Source organism: Platalea leucorodia (genome assembly GCF_965183815.1).
Source record: "Platalea leucorodia genome assembly, chromosome: 3".
In the NCBI taxonomy this organism is placed as follows: domain Eukaryota; kingdom Metazoa; phylum Chordata; class Aves; order Pelecaniformes; family Threskiornithidae; genus Platalea; species Platalea leucorodia.
Window position 1 is genome coordinate 122,612,175 of NC_138825.1, and position 15,818 is coordinate 122,627,992.

Here is a 15,818-nt window from a genome sequence, read left to right on the forward strand (position 1 = left end):
CCCTGAACCTAGCAGAAAATGTAAAGACATTTGAAAGATTTCTCCACTTATTTATTTTGTACTGCTCCTTGGCCGGCTTTGGTTCCGCTGACTTTTGTACCAGCTATAGCAAAAAATGAGAACAGCATGTACGGACATGGGGTAAAATGATGTATGATGTTAGGGCAAGTGTGAGAGCCTCATCCCATCCCAAATCTCTTATGTAAAGCCTTCCCCCATGCCTTGTAGAGTTGTGTTCATTTTTCAATACTACACTAGAGATCCAAAGAAGAGAAACCAAAACAGAGCAACAGACATAATCAGAGGTTTATAAAATATGGATCTAGAAAAGGGAGACTGACTGAAAAAACAGGGGGGGTTTTGTTTATTTTTTTCTCCATCTAATAAAAATAGAGAAAATGAAGAAAGACACGACAACATGTTTTAAATATCCCAAAGATCATTGTGAAAAATTAGTGTGTTCTTACGTCCACTGAGAAAGGAAGAGGGATTTAAATTTGGCAAGGAAATTTTAGATAGGAGGTTAGTCGTAAGGTTTAACTGAGGACAACAAAGAACAGGGAAAGACTGCTTTATGAGAACAAACATCCACTGGGAAAGATTTAAAAAAAACCTGACCCTGAGGAAGGAAGGGCTCAAGTGCCTTCAAAACTGCATTTTTACAAGTCCTTATCTCACTAAATCTACTGAGGACACCCCTCCTCAGTTCAAAGGGCTGTTTTTCCCTGTACTGACTGTTTTGTTTATCCTTCCATTAAATGTGGAGCTTCTGGTAATTCCTAAACAGCACTAAACTCTCGTCTTCTAATTGATCTTCTTAATCATGCCTGCTGGATAAAAAACATGGAAGAAAAACTGCTGCATGTTCTTACCAGAGCCATAGTCAAAAGTAAACTAACTTGCTCTGTGACCTTGGAGAATCAACGTATCATCATAAAGCTGCTTAGCTTGTGCAGAGAAATCCTCTGCCAGCTTCAGCTACGCTGGCTGAATAGGTTACTCTTGGAACCTATATAGGACTACTCCAAATGTTACTATAACTTCCTTCCTCACCTCAGACCCACAAGTGGCCCTCCCATACTCAATTCTGCTGGCAGGAGCTGGATTAACTTAATTTAAATAGCAGGGTTTGTGAGCTTGCCTCATATTGGCTCAGTCAGCCAGAGTAGCTGGAACGAGGCAATGCACAGTGAGATGACAGCCTTCCGCTCAATGCCAGGTTACACTGAACAGGTTTCACCAGCATTTCAAACCACCCCAGGGACAATGATGACCGTAACATTAGGGCATCCTCTGTGCATGTTTAGGTGATCTGCCTTTACAAGCTTGATGGTGCACTCTACAATAGCACGTTTTTAAACAAAAATTCATTAATTGCTCTACTTAAAAATATTTTTCCACTTCCATGCTCTTGGACAGAATTCTCAATTTTTTGGCTTGAAACAGTTTCATCTGTCTACAGTTTGACCAGGCAAAACTCGCTGTAGAGCCTGCCTCTTACTTTTGAGTTAGTGAAAGATAACAGTCAACTCTGCTGGAAACTGAGGCTTAGGGTTACTATCAAACAAAAAATTGCATTTCCAGTGTAGCACAACACAGGCTCGATCTACCAACCTGACACCAACACTAACATTAGCTCAGCTAACCAAGTGAAACCACTCCATGGCCTGACACAATTTCTGCTGTGACACTGAAGATGATGCTTACTTAATGTACGAGGGAGTATGAAGATTATTAAGAAAATGTGCTGAACACTATCAGAGCAGTCAAAAAAGGACAGAATCTATCATTTTCAAGAGGCGATAAAGTAGGATTTAATTCTAATTGACTGGGATCACACGAAGTTTTTCATGGAAAGATTCAGTCATAGGTGATCCTCAAATTAAGACACTGCTGGTACGCAGCTGCAACTTCACAACTGAAACTAGACCAAATGTTCAAAGCTTGCATGGGAGTATAAAGCTACCTTTCCCCAATTTAATAGGGAAGCCTCAACATAAACCCCTATATTGTACTTTGTTATGTAGATCATATATCATTATGACTTACTGATGTCTCCAGAAGGCTGTTCTCTCTACTCACAGTCAAAACTAATAACCCAAGAGCAATCTCCATGTGAACTACGTTTCAGAAATTATGACGACTTGCCTTGAAATGTCATAACACAACTTGGTAGGACTGTTGAGTAAAGACAGTACAGGGTACATGAAGAGCAAGTGTTCCAATAGAAGTTCATAGCATCCAACTATCTGGATCTCAAATAATCCAGAAAGTTACTGGATAAGTTTGCAGTCACTGCTGATCTACAATGATGACATTAAAGCCCACTTTGAATATTTTTATTTGGGAACTCCTTCTAAGACTAGCAGTATTATCAGTGATACCCATGTATCACAATCGCAGTAGAAACATGTCTAGAAGAGCGCAGTTTAAGAAGAAAACCGAATAATTTATTCTTACTACGCTTTTCTGAAAACTCTCTGCCTCTCCCTGGGGAAAAAAAACTACAGTAAGATCAGACAGCAAGAACTACCGCAGGCTAACAGCTTTGATTAACTGTAAGCAAACATGGGTTACTGCTGTGTCTGATGAGATAATATGGCAGCGAGCACAGTGTAATTATCTTAAAAAACTATCACTGCAAACCCAGAGTTCTTGGACTGGTCTCCTCCAGGGAAGAGGCTAACAATCTTGTGGAAGCTCACACAATAAAGTTAGCGAACAGGCGGGTTCCCCCCAGTACGTAGCAGAAGGCCCATGATGAGCTTGCAGCAGTCACTACTACTCTATTCCAGCAGCTACTATTACACAAGCATAAATGAAACAAGTTACTTTGTGAGCAGCAACTCACGCAGGCCCAACATTGACAGGTTCTGACACTGCTTCACATTAGGACAGGCTTTAAAGAGTGACAGGTCTGCGGATGAGGTGGCTTTTGGCAAAAGACCGTATCAATCTATACTTTTCTCTGTCCAAACACAAGTTTCAACAGTGATGGTGTACAAAGGCCTTTTGCAATGAAAAGCTTTGTCAATGCTGAACTTTATTTCTAAGTACCTAAGTCCCCATTATGAAATACTTTTCCAAATGTGAAATCTGATTTCACCTACCACCACAGAGGAAATCAATGGTTTTAGACATGGAGGGAAAAAACCTCCTACCATGCTATGAGCAACTGGCCAAACAAAAAGTAACTGCTATGCAGTCTAAGCTTATTTTTAAAGAACTTTTTCACTGCTCTTTTCCAATGTTTTGGCACATCCTGGACTGAAGACATGCAGAAAAAGACTTTTTTTCTATACAAAAGGAGTTATCCAGCCCCCCCGAAATTTGACCTTAGAAGAAAGGCTAGCACAATGGTCCAATCTGAACACGAATTTCGACTCATAAGCAAGATCACAGAAATAAGAATATGAAGAACCCTCTTAGTGGGGTTCATCTGCTTCCTTCCAAAGGTCTCAAAATAAGTCAATACTAAAAGAATTGGTATAAAATCAACTAGTAGCATTTTCCTCTGAAAATAACGGTTTAACAGCAAAAGTATAGCGCTGTTTCCCAGAGCTGTTCAATTGGCAGCCTGGGAAACGTCATTGTTTTAAGAGCTGACTAGTTATATTTAAATAAAACTAGACCTGCTTTCCTCCTTCCTGCTCATGGTGATGAAGGTTTCAGGGGGGTAGCTGCTAACTGCAGCTGTAATTTGTGGGGAAAACCAGGGATGTGGTAAGCTAATTCACCTAAAGGACAGTGAACAATAGGGTTTTTTCCAGACTTACAACATGCAAAGATGCAAGGCTCCAGCTCGACTAAACAAGCTCAAAATGCAAAAGACAACAACTTTCCAGGTAGTACAAGTACACTTAAAAATTTAGCAGTTTCAGGTAGTGATTTTCAGTCACTGGTCTGCAAGCGCTTCGTAAACAAAACTGCACAGAGACCCACAAAGCAGACATTACTCTTGTTCCAGTGACAGAGGAACCAAGGGAGACATTAAGACTTAGTTTTGTTTCACTGATCTGAGGTGCTCTAGGTGCCTCTGTAATAAAAAGAGAAAAACAGGAAACTCGAGAGGGAAATTCAACTCTTAAATGGGCCAAGCTGCTCTCAGGAGGTGCCTTGTCTCTCTACCAAAAACAAAGTGAGCCTAAGGCAATTGCAGCTTTGTTTTAGTTAGGAGGCTAAAATAAGGTGTATTGAATCTGAACTCATGGGACTTGCTCGAAAATAGGCAATGAATACTCACCTGCGCTAGAAAGAAAACACAAGATTTCTGGCTAAATCTGTTTATCTTCCTTGGCAGGGTATTTTTTCTTACTGTAGACATAAGTTCTCCTTGGCAATACAAACCCTTTTACTTATTGCTTCCCTCATTATAGGTTATGGGTTACCTTCACTGTGGATCTCACAAATATTCCAAGATTCTGCAAGCAAAGATGTGATCTGTTATAGCTAACCTGATCTAATATCCAGCTACTGTGGAAAGGGGTCTGCTGCTTAATCTAAAAAGAACTTTTTTTCTGCCAATTCAATGAACTGATCCAGATTACCACAGAGTTATAAGAACACTGGTACAAGGACAGAGGTAATGGCAGGGAGCAGCTGGAGAAAAATAAGTAGCACTGACCCTTTTTGGCACCAATTAAAATGTTAAAGGATCCTAGCTATAGCACAAACTGCATTCTAACCATTCTGGTAAACAGTAGAAGTCTTTTCACACACAGGTAAAGACAATTCTTAGGGCATCTGCCATATATCTGTGTTGCCCAGGAGAAGTATATACCCTCCAAAACTGCCACACTAAATACATGTACTCTGACAATCAACTGTACATTAAGCAGAGATCAGACACTGCAACACTGGTCTTGCATAAACAGTCAGCTCTATCAGGTTCTGAACAGCTTGACAGTGAAGAGCAATGATAACCCTCAGATGTGATCCTCTGGTGCCAACTACATTTCCAACAGACCTTATTAAAAAACCAAAAAGCATATTTCACACAGGCAACACAGTAGTACAAATGAATATATGTGTTTATAAAAGCAGACTACTCAGAGATTCCACCATATTTTAGCTTTAAGAGTAATTGCTCTATTCCTAGTCTTATAAATTCTCTTATTTTCTCCAGGTGTTTTCTCAGTAACAGCACACCTGAAAATCCAAAAGAAACTGCAAGCTTTAGAAGCGTGTAAACTAGAGAGAGATTAAAATACAATCTCCAGTAAACTACTAAGTGATACACCTTGCAGCAGAGTGTTATATGCAACCCATAAAACTCCAGCTAAGCAACTGGTTTTCAATGCAAATTAATTCAGAGGACTTGGGCTGCAACCAAAAGCAAAAATGGACACTTTGGTCTGGTAAATTATCATCTTGGTGTATCTTGGCTATTGCAAAGAATAGATAATTTACTGTGCTTTGCATATACAGTGTAACTAGAGCTTCCTCCCCTGTAGACTTTCAATAGTGTTTAGAATTTAGCAATCGACTGAAATGATGTTGTTAACTACCACAGTTTTAATAAAAATGTTTGGATGCTGCAAGCCAACATTATGAACCCTCTTCAAAGGAAAAGTAATGCTGGCAGGAAGTTTCTATGTTATGAACTATGAAGGGAAGCACCTAGCTTGTTAAACAGATGCCTCTGCTATCTCATTTCATCTGACAAGGTTTAACATAGAACTTAGGTAGGAATGCTTTTCTTTATAAATATGTTGCTTGGAAGAGAAGGGAATAGAAGGTATCGCAGAGAACTGAAGCAGTTACTAAATGCAATTGTGAGCATCAGAAAACCCCCATTTCTGACATGACTAGCTCTGCAGTGTAGTGTAGCCTTGAACAAACACGCTAGACTTGTAGAAGCTATTGGAAAGATCAGAAAATTCCACCAGGATTCAAACAAATTTAAGCTGTACCACAGACACATAATGAGGTCACAAGGATTCACTTGCATGGACCTGAAACTCCCCATCCGTAACGCAAAAAAGTCCACATACTAATCTTGTAACACTCTTAAGCCACATTAAGTAACACATTCATAGAGCCCAAAACCCTGAAAATACAGGGGAAGTGAAAAGTATTATTAATACATAGCAGTATATTCCAATATTAAAACTATTGCTGAGTTTTGCATTACTGCCGACGATGCCTGGACAGCATATCTAGCCAAACAGAAGCTCTCCACAACCGCTCCTCTTTGCCTCCTCAAGTCCATCAATAACAGCACAAATCTGTTTGCGATATCACCGTCAGTTTCAGAAAGATAAATGTCATGTCAACATATACAAGGCTGCCACCACTAAATCACTCAGGCAGTGAACACAGGCCAATTAGAGAAAGACGACTGTTTGTCCACGCCATCAATCCACCCAGTAATCTCCGTGCAATGAAGACAGCACTAGAAATAGCTGGCTTTTTTGCACAGGATCTGCAGGGTGTTAGCAGTCCCATATGGAAGTATTAGACAGTGACTATCTGATGTGCAGCTGTCTCCAGCAAACATCACTAAACTCTCATGTTTTTTTTCCTAATGATCTTAGTGCAGTATGAAGGGGAAGAAGCAGCCCCAAAAGCTGACCAACATCACTTTCTGTTGCTGGCAAACTCTATTTTACAGTTTCTACTCTTCTCTCAAAGGAAGTTAAGAGCAGAAGCAAGTATCTTGGGGTATTGAAAGCTGAGCTAATATCCCTGCTTTTCATTAAGGTTGTCTGATACTTCCCATTAAAATATCTATTTCAACTGATATTGCTTTCAGACAATTTTCCTTGGAAAAAACATTAAAATGAAGGTGGGTTTTGCCATTGCTGAGAATGGGTTAGGACAAAAATAATTGCTGTGCTTTTTTCATCGTATATGTTTGTTCATTATACTGCTAGGCTTTTGATTTATTATTTAAAAAATTATTCAGCTGGTGACCTATACTTGGAAAACTGTATATGTATACTGTGCTTTTAGGAAGGGATTTTTAAATAGGTCAGGCAACAGAGCTGCACTAAACTGCATTTTGCACACACTTGGGAGAGATTTTCAGCTCAAATTTAACTTTGCAAAGAGTCCACCTGCACTCAATGAACAGTGAGTTGTGAAAGGCAGCGCAGTGCTTTCACTGCACCTGCGGCTGTGGGGCACAGCCAGCTCTGCTGGCCCCGGATGGTGACTGAACTGGGGTGTGTGGTATTTTCACAGAATCATAGAATCGTTAAGGTTGGAAAGGACCCCTGAGATCACTGAGTCCAACCATTAACCTCACTGCCTGGTCCACCCCTAAACCATGTCCCTAAGCACCACATCCACACGTTTTTTGAACACTTCCAGGGACTGTGACTGCACCACTTCCCTGGGCAGTCTGTTCCAATGCCTAACCGCTCTCTCCGTGAAGAAATTTTTCCTAATACCTAATCTAAATCTCCCCTGGCACAACTTGAGCCCATTTCCTCTTGCTCTCTCACTTTACTGTAAGGGCACCACAATAGACTTGTCTAGCAGTGCTCCAAGCTCCCAGCTGATCTGAAGAGATGTAGCTACATTAGCGAGACGTGGAGGCCCATGATCGCAGCAACTGATCGTAGACACAGCTAGCTGGATTTTGTTAACTGCCTTCCATGGAGTCCCATGCAATGTTGGTAGCAAATGAAACCCAACTTTTTTTCTTGGCAAGACCTCTGATTTGTATTTTGCTTCCTGGGTGACTGTCTTGTGACTACAGAGCAATGAGCACTTACAGAATGAACAAATGCAACAGGAGTTTGACGAATGGATGACTTGACCTTGCTTTTTTTGCTTCAATATCCTTAATAAGCAGACCACCACCAACTACTCCTTCAAATATTGGGAGGAGATGAACAGAAATCAACAGCACAAGAAAGCCCACACAGAAGTAACCAATTTAGACTGCAGAAATAGCGCGCAGCATAAAGGCACAGGGCCACACACTGAACAATAAAGGGAAAACAAAATATTCAATAGCTACTCATTAAGCAAGTACCATCCACCCTGTGCAGTAAACGAGTCTGTGGAAAAACTAGTCTGTAATCATGAAATTAAAGACTGTCTCATAATGCATATGCATAGGCAAATTAAGGCTGCCAGAGTAAGGCTGTTTGTGCATTCCCCAACTTTGACTGTTTGACTTTGCAACTTTAATAACGCACTTCTAATGTAGTTTTGGGCGTAAGATATTTAAATTTCAAAAGCATTTGTACACAAATTAGGCACAGCCCTCAGATGGCTGGCGTGCTGCCAGCACAGCCCCTGCTGCCATGCAAGCTGGCTGCTGCTGCGCTCAGATACCGGTTTTGTGAGAATAAGTGTAGAGCAGAGCGTGTGAGAGCGCGTCAACGGGCGGGCAGCGTTGGGCAGGGTAATGGTGCTCTCTGCTGGGTGAGCAGCAGCACGACAAGTGCTCGGGCACTAACGCTAAACCGCTCGGCTACTGGGCTACGTGCAGGTGAACTGCTCCTGGGCCCCGTGGTTGACTAACAACGGGGGAGCCTATACCTGGACGACATTCTTGACTGACAGACTTCACAAAACACATATTCACGCTGTATTTCACGTGTATGAATCAAGTGAATATTCAGCCTTTCTGGCCTCTCTCTCGTGTTATTTCTGTGGTAGTAGCTGTTTGAGGAGGTTTACTTCTAGCAACAGTAGCCATGTTGATGTTAAATACAGAAGAACTTAAAAAAAAGCTTCCTTTTACCATGGAAAAAACCAATCTCGTGTCTGCATAATTTAGAGAGACTTTCAGGCTAAAATGGTATTTTGGAAAAACAGTTAATGACTGTCTGAACAAATCCATGTTCTGTGGGAAGAAACAATTTAAAACCAGCTTACCTTTTATCACAAAAGCCGTATATTTTTGTGTTTTGTGTGGAGTGTTTGGGTGAAACTCTAGAGAGGGGACAGGGCAAGGGAAATCAGTGTCAAAGGGTTTGAATTGCTTTCCTTAACTTAGTGCACCATACCTCAGATGATTTCCTCTCCACACACACCTCCCTCAGTCCCAGGACACCTTACCAAATCTTAATGCCTCGTTGAGTTAAAGGCCCGTGACTGTTGCGTTTTGAGTAAACCCATGCAAGCATGTTGACGCTGGAGAATGCTGTACTCCACAACTCAGCAGAAAAAGATGCGGTTTCAGTTCTTGGTCGCTTAGTACCAGCGCCCTGCCATAGCACTCAAACTGCATGCAGACACATTGGTGAGACATTGCTATCTGAACTCTGGCACTTTGTACTTGCAGAAAATATTAGTTATGCAAATACAGAACAGCAAACTCGAAATCTGAGTTTAAAATGCACTCATAAGGAAGCCTACTATTTCCTGACAAAGTGGAATGGGATCACAAACATCCATTGTTCTCTTTTTTGGAGGGCATTCCTGGAACTGGCAGAAGATGCCAGTCTGGCAAGAATTCAGGACTATCTGGACTTCCATGTGTGTAACAGCCAATCAGAAACCAAATCTTAAGTCGTAAAGAGAACATGAGAGGAGTTTTGGGACAGAGATATTGTTTTTAAGCACCTTTCTCTGGAGTATCTCATACTGGCCACTATCAGGGACAAAGTGCAAAACTAGAAAGATCAGGTATCTGATCCGCTAATAGCGGAGATTAAGAAAAAAGCAAAAATCCACACGGAACTAAGAGAGAGCAGAACCTGACCTTCTCTCCAGTTGAGGACAAAGTGGGCGAGATGAGCAGTGTTAGAGCTAATAGTGCAAAGAAAAACTGTGTGTGGGAATACTCTAGGGATACTTTAAGAAAAGGAGGAGGATGAGAGAAGGCGATTTAAACACCTCAAGAACATCTATGAACTCCCTAGGAGAATTCCTCAACAACCTTTTCAAAGGAACCCTACCAAAAGACCTGGATGATTTATAAAGTAACCTGTAACTCTTACATAGGAAAAAAAAAACAAAAAACACACACACACAGGGAGAAACTTTAAAAAAAAAAAAAAAAAAAAAAAAGCAGGTGCAAAAAGCAGAAAAAAGTGACACTGACCTCAAGCCTCTTTTCCAGTGACTCTATCCTGTCTTTTTTGCTGGCCAAGTTAGCTCTTGTGTAGCGGCTCTGTCCAGGCAGGTATAACACTTGGCTGTAACATTCTTCCCACACCTGGTTATAAGCTTCACTTGAGAGCTCTCCATGCCCCATTCCTTGCTTTACCACTTCCATCTCTTGTGCCAGTAGATCCTGCGCCTGTTGGAAATGATGAGAAATAAATTGAAGTTACAATACACAGGATGCAAGAAAATTCCTCGTTTTCAATCCTTCAGTGTGCAATTCACGGGGGGCAGTTTCTCTTTTCATACAGAAAGCTCACCATCAGGTTAAGCTAACTATGAAATCTAACACAGATGCTGTGGATTATAAATGAAACCCAGGCTAGAAGGATACTCACAGTGCAACTATCCCTCATTTTATATAATTTCGCCAAACCTGACATCACTCTGCTGTAGCTAATGAAAGCTGTGGCACAGCTAGATACTTCATCTTGCTGCAGAAGAAACGAGATAAAAGCAAGGACCTCGAGGGGAGGGGGGACTGTACAGACAGAAGCAGCTGTTCTATGAAACAAAAATCACTTTTCATTTCCTTTTGCTTGCCCTTCTCTACACAACCTGGAAAGTCAACTCTAAATATTAACGTGTGAGCTGCATAAGCTCCACTGCAGGAAATACTACTCTGACTTTAACTAACACACATTCTCTTGCTAGAGAACTACTAGCGAGATACGAGCATTCTGCTGCTTCCAGTTTAGTTTACAAAGTAACTTAGAGTGAACTGAAAAGATTCATGTTGTTCTCAGAACTCTTAATATTTCTGACAAAGAGCCTGGCCTACAAAACTACATAGGCACCCAGGTCCTTTCAATTTTATCTGTAAATAGAAAACTAAAATATCTTTGCCGATCTGGACTTCATTGGTTTTAAGTGCACATCTTCTCTTTCAACAGGATTTATATGTGCACCACAAATTTCCATAAATATCTCACTACAAGCAGACGTATGTTTTATAACAGCATATTGCCCAGGAAGTAATTCAGGTATCACAAGATTAGATGATTCCAGGGATACTGGGGAAAGGAAAATTAATTACTGGTCCTCGATGGTCAAGACAGATAGAATAAGAGTACTCTAACCACACCTAACAAAGCTAAATCTTAAAAACGTTCACTTTCAATTAGCCTCTGCTTGTACGCTGTGAGGAACTACTTAAGGCTATTTAGCTGTGGCACCAAAACAGTTCCACAGCTTTAAGAGCTCAGCACCACTGCTAATCCTTCCCAAAAGAGCACTACGCATCAGGAAAAGAAAGGAGCATTTTATGAAGGGACTGTAGTAGGAAGACGTTCTAAAAACAAAAGAAGAAATAAAGCAAAATCAACAAGTCCCAGATGAGAGCACACAGATAGGAAAACTTCCTGGTTTGAATTTGATTTTAGACAACGAGGGAACATTATGCTTAATGTTAGAGAGCAAGCAGGAGCAAGGATGCAAAAAACTTCTACCTATTAGTTAGGAGACAAAATTTCCAGGGACTCTGAAGAAAGTTTCCAGACAAAAACTACTGGACTGTGTAATAGTCTCTAACGGAAGTGATAGAAAACCCAATTCTCATTGCACTTCAAAACAACCAGAGAAAGCACTCAGAGAGTGTTCCTAAGGGAACAATCTGACACTGGCAGGGCAGTGAAATTCATGATCTAACTGTATTTTCCATCTTTAACATCTCCTGCTCAGAAATCTTCAAGTATAATTTTTCATTTAACAGCAAATTGGAAGTACATACTGTTCAGTGTTTCTCATTTTAGGCTCTTGATTCATTGGTCAGATATGGTCAAGGAGACGGATTTAAAATCTGCTTGTATATCTTTAGAGCCACTTTAAAGGAAGATGGGATTTAGGTGTAGAGATACCACAGCTATTGTCAGAATGCAAGTCTCAGGTAGCAGGAGTCTGCATAAAACAGATGAGTTGGTGGCACGTGATTTTGTCCTTTTCACTCATTTTTATTCCCGTAAGCATTTCGTCAAAGGTTACTGGCACAACTTCACAGGTGAAACTCTTTGAAAGAGCTAACCACAGCACTGCGCGTCTGAACTGTCTATCTGTCACTTGGCAGCAAAAGGCAACATCTGTAGCTGCTTAAATAAATTAACAATCTGAACCAGAAGCCTTGGTACAGGACTGCTATTTAACTTGGGATTACAATGCAAAACAGGACAGAGTGCCCAGACAGCTTACTCATTTCATCCAGCAACAACCTATTCTGCCTATTCAGTGCTTTTTAACCAGGTATGCTTTAAGATCAGTTGCCATAGCCCAGCAGGATCTGCACTAGTGCAGCTCTGTTGAATCAAGCTTGACAAGCATAATTAAACAACTTGATTTGCTGCTCCAAGTTATAAGCTGGCTACCACTGTCATATTTAGTCTGCACTGCTATAAAAAAAATGCTTAGTAACTATGGACTAACAAGCTACACAGGCAGCAGGAGGTGGATATCACAGCTAGTTGAAGTCTCAATGATTTAACATCAATTTCCAGAAACAGCAAAGTAGAATTTGATAACTGTTGGGGTATTATAGTGCCTACCCTTACTTAAAATGAGAAGCAATCACAACACATTCAAAATTGTATCTAAAAGACAATGTCTCTGGACAAAGGCAGCATCCTCATTATTCTGCCGAGTGCCTAGATTAACATTAGCTCACAGAAAAGAGAACGTGCACTGAAATTATCCTTACAGCTCTTCATACAACCCTCTAGAGATCTCCCAGCTCAATTCTGTGCAGGCTTGAATCCACCTTTTTTTGCAAGATTACAGGACCATGACAAAAGGAGACATTAGGTCACTGGTAATTAGGCCATACAATTCCCACCTTCTTGAGATCCTCTTTGGAGAACTTCTCATAAGGATTTTGTTCCAAGTAAGCCATATGTTCTGCATTGTTGCTTCCAAATCCTGGGCCTTTCCCCTTCTTACCACTAGGCTGATCTCCAAACGGGTGGTGTAAAAGATCAAAATGAAGCATGGTGATCATCTCTTTCTTTATTAGCTCTTCACTTTTCTGCAAGTCTGTTAGAGGTGGTTCCACATTTAATGGTCTCAGAATTGTTTCATTAACCTGCCCAGGAATAAAAAAAAAAGTTCATAAACACCATAGACACCCAAGACCACATTAAATTCACATAACTCCACCTGAGCATGAATTTTATGTATCAGCTAAACCACACAGAAGAGGTGCCAAAATCCCTTGCAGTATGACACACACAGCAATCCGAACACCCAATTGTGCTTTCATTTGTGCCTATGAAACACCTCATGACAATTTCGCTGTGAAAGTTTCCCATAACGCTGAAATCAGCACACTCAAATAAAGATTTCATTCTCTCATGATCTACCTAGACCGTATTTCCTCCTATAATGGTTACCACCTTTATTTCTATTTTTTTTCCTTAAAAGTGAATATTGTTTCCACTTACTTCTGAGGGCCGTGGTAGATTCTTCTGAACAGCTTTGTGCATTCTCTTCAGTTCCTTTGCACGCTCTGCATCTCGGAGAGCCTAGACAAACAAGCTAAGTGTTACTCCTGCTACTGTAATACAATCAGATGCTTCCTACAGATGTATATGATATAAAAACTGATTAATTACTGCAGCAAAGTTTCCTTAAAGTACAAAGACTTCATGTTATGAAGCCAAAGCCAAATAACAGGTCACTCTCTATGTGATGACATCGTAATTTACTGTCTCTAAAGTAAACGGGAAGAGCACAGCAGACTAACTCTAAGCGGAGAGTCTATGATTAAAAAGTCATTTCCAGCCATCAAATTCTCCTTCAGCCTCAACCCCAACAGACTTCGTTCTTTACAAATTTCTGCACATCAAGTCTGACATCTGCTCTAACTCTCCAGATGGGAAATCTACCAGGAAAAGAAAGATTCTTAAATTTGCGGCCAGGACTCTATCTGTCCTCTTCTATGACACAGAGTAACTGCTTCACTAAAACAATACTTGTGAAAGTGTAAAAACATGAGATTTCTCCTCACATTCCACTTTCAGGCAATAAATAACATGAAAAGGCAGTGTTGTCTAAAGCTTCAGAAGCGATGATCAAGATCTTCCACGTTCCAATTCCAGCCATGTCATGCCTTCGTTTGAAAGGCAGGATGCTGGCTGGGTAATACTGTGGTACAAGTCATACAAAAGGGATCAATTTGCTGCATGGCAGATTTCTACTTGTGTGCTACCAGCCTGCCTGAATTTCTATATACTTGCCTTACGTTTCACAAACAGTAACTTTTAACCTTGAGAAAATAACTTTAAACAAAAAAAAAACCCCAAAACCCACAATTCTCACATGGTTAAAATCAAGCATGTGCCTCTGTAGAAAAATGCTTTTAATTATATTTTTATCTTTTGGGGGACAAATGCAGGAGGTAGGACATACACACTCGTAGAGACGTGATCATAGAAAATGACATGTAATACATAACGTTAACAAATTAAGAAAAGGATTCAGAGAGAAAACTGATTTAGCCTCTGTGTGTGTGTATACTCTGATGGCAGCACAGAAAACAGGTACATTTTACTTTGTTATTCTGTAGAAGCTGTACCACTTCCAGTAAACATGTATGAAACTATGGGAACCATACAAGGAACATATTTTATTTTAAACAAAAGGCACTATCCGCATCACATACACCTACCTGCTTGCGGGCATCTATATCAGCAGTATCTTCTACAAAGGCTTCATCTACTTCATGTTCCTCAAGTTCTTTTTCTGCATTTTCAGGTAAAACAATCTCAAAATCATTCTTTGGAGCAGGAAGGGCCATGAGTCCAAGGCGCAGGTGTTCACGAGACTCTCTCTCCTGTTGAAATAACAGTAAGTTATAATGCTTCTGAATTCATGCACTAAGGTGCAATACAATCAAATTACATTCATCGACATTAACAGATATGAAAAACACACAACTAGTATCAGCTGGCAATCTTAGTCTGCTATAAAGCCAACAGAAACGAAATCTTTGAAGTCTGACAAGAGGAGCATGTTACTAATCCAGGTTGGCCTACACACCCCTCTCCAGAGTTTATGGACTATTAAGCACAGAAACTCTCCAATGCTAAAAAACACCACACAGCTTTCTTAAAGATAGCTAATGAAATCTTCAAACAGGATGAAATACTCAGCTAAAACAACAGCATGGCACCTTTGCCTCCCAGTAGCTTCCTTACAACAGTGGGGATTCACATAAACGCCTTTCAAGAAACTGAAAACCTGTGAAAATGTCTCCACGCTGACGACTGACACAGGGGTATTTGCAAGCCTAACCGGAACTTTTTTCCTTGCAGTTGTTCACAAATCTGGGGATTGTGGCACAGTGCAAAAATGAGACAAACACCACCAGATCTTGAAACCAGTGGAGCCCATCAGGAAATTGAAGCCCCAGTCTTCCTCCTAGAAGCAAAAAGCCTTTTTACTATAAAAAGGCTAAGACAGAACCACAGTAAGTATAAGGACACCAAATAAACCTTGTCTTTCAAGCTAACAGGAAATCTGAAATTCTGAACTTGAAGAGTTATTTTTGTGAGAAGAACATGCCAAAAACTTGAAGTGGATATCCTTAGCTAGGAGAGAAAAAAGAAAAACGTCAATAGCTCTGGTGGGAGATACCCAAAGCCACAGTTATGGCTGCAGAATCAGCCACATAAAAGGAGCTCCCAAGGTGCCACCTATTAGGTATATGCCCTTTTATACCATGTCTAATTGGCAGGGTGCATCTGGCCGCACCTCCAAGAATGGAA

At 40.6% G+C, this 15,818-nt stretch overlaps 1 protein-coding gene across 2 annotated transcripts in view; it reads right to left on the reverse strand.

Moving 5' to 3' along the window:
- The window catches only part of CDC5L (cell division cycle 5 like), a 36,899-nt gene that overhangs the window by 8,339 nt on the left and 12,742 nt on the right, over positions 1-15,818 (reverse strand). For both annotated transcript variants that reach the window (XR_014227633.1, XM_082306585.1), the window contains exons 11-14: positions 14,720-14,884; positions 13,494-13,574; positions 12,890-13,135; positions 10,007-10,204 (exon numbers count right to left, since the gene is read on the reverse strand). Coding sequence is in view for 1 of the 2 variants with exons in the window: in XM_082306585.1 (XP_082162711.1) it covers positions 10,007-10,204; positions 12,890-13,135; positions 13,494-13,574; positions 14,720-14,884 (690 nt within the window). In the remaining variant the exon portion in view is untranslated. The remainder of the gene's footprint in view (positions 1-10,006; positions 10,205-12,889; positions 13,136-13,493; positions 13,575-14,719; positions 14,885-15,818) is intronic.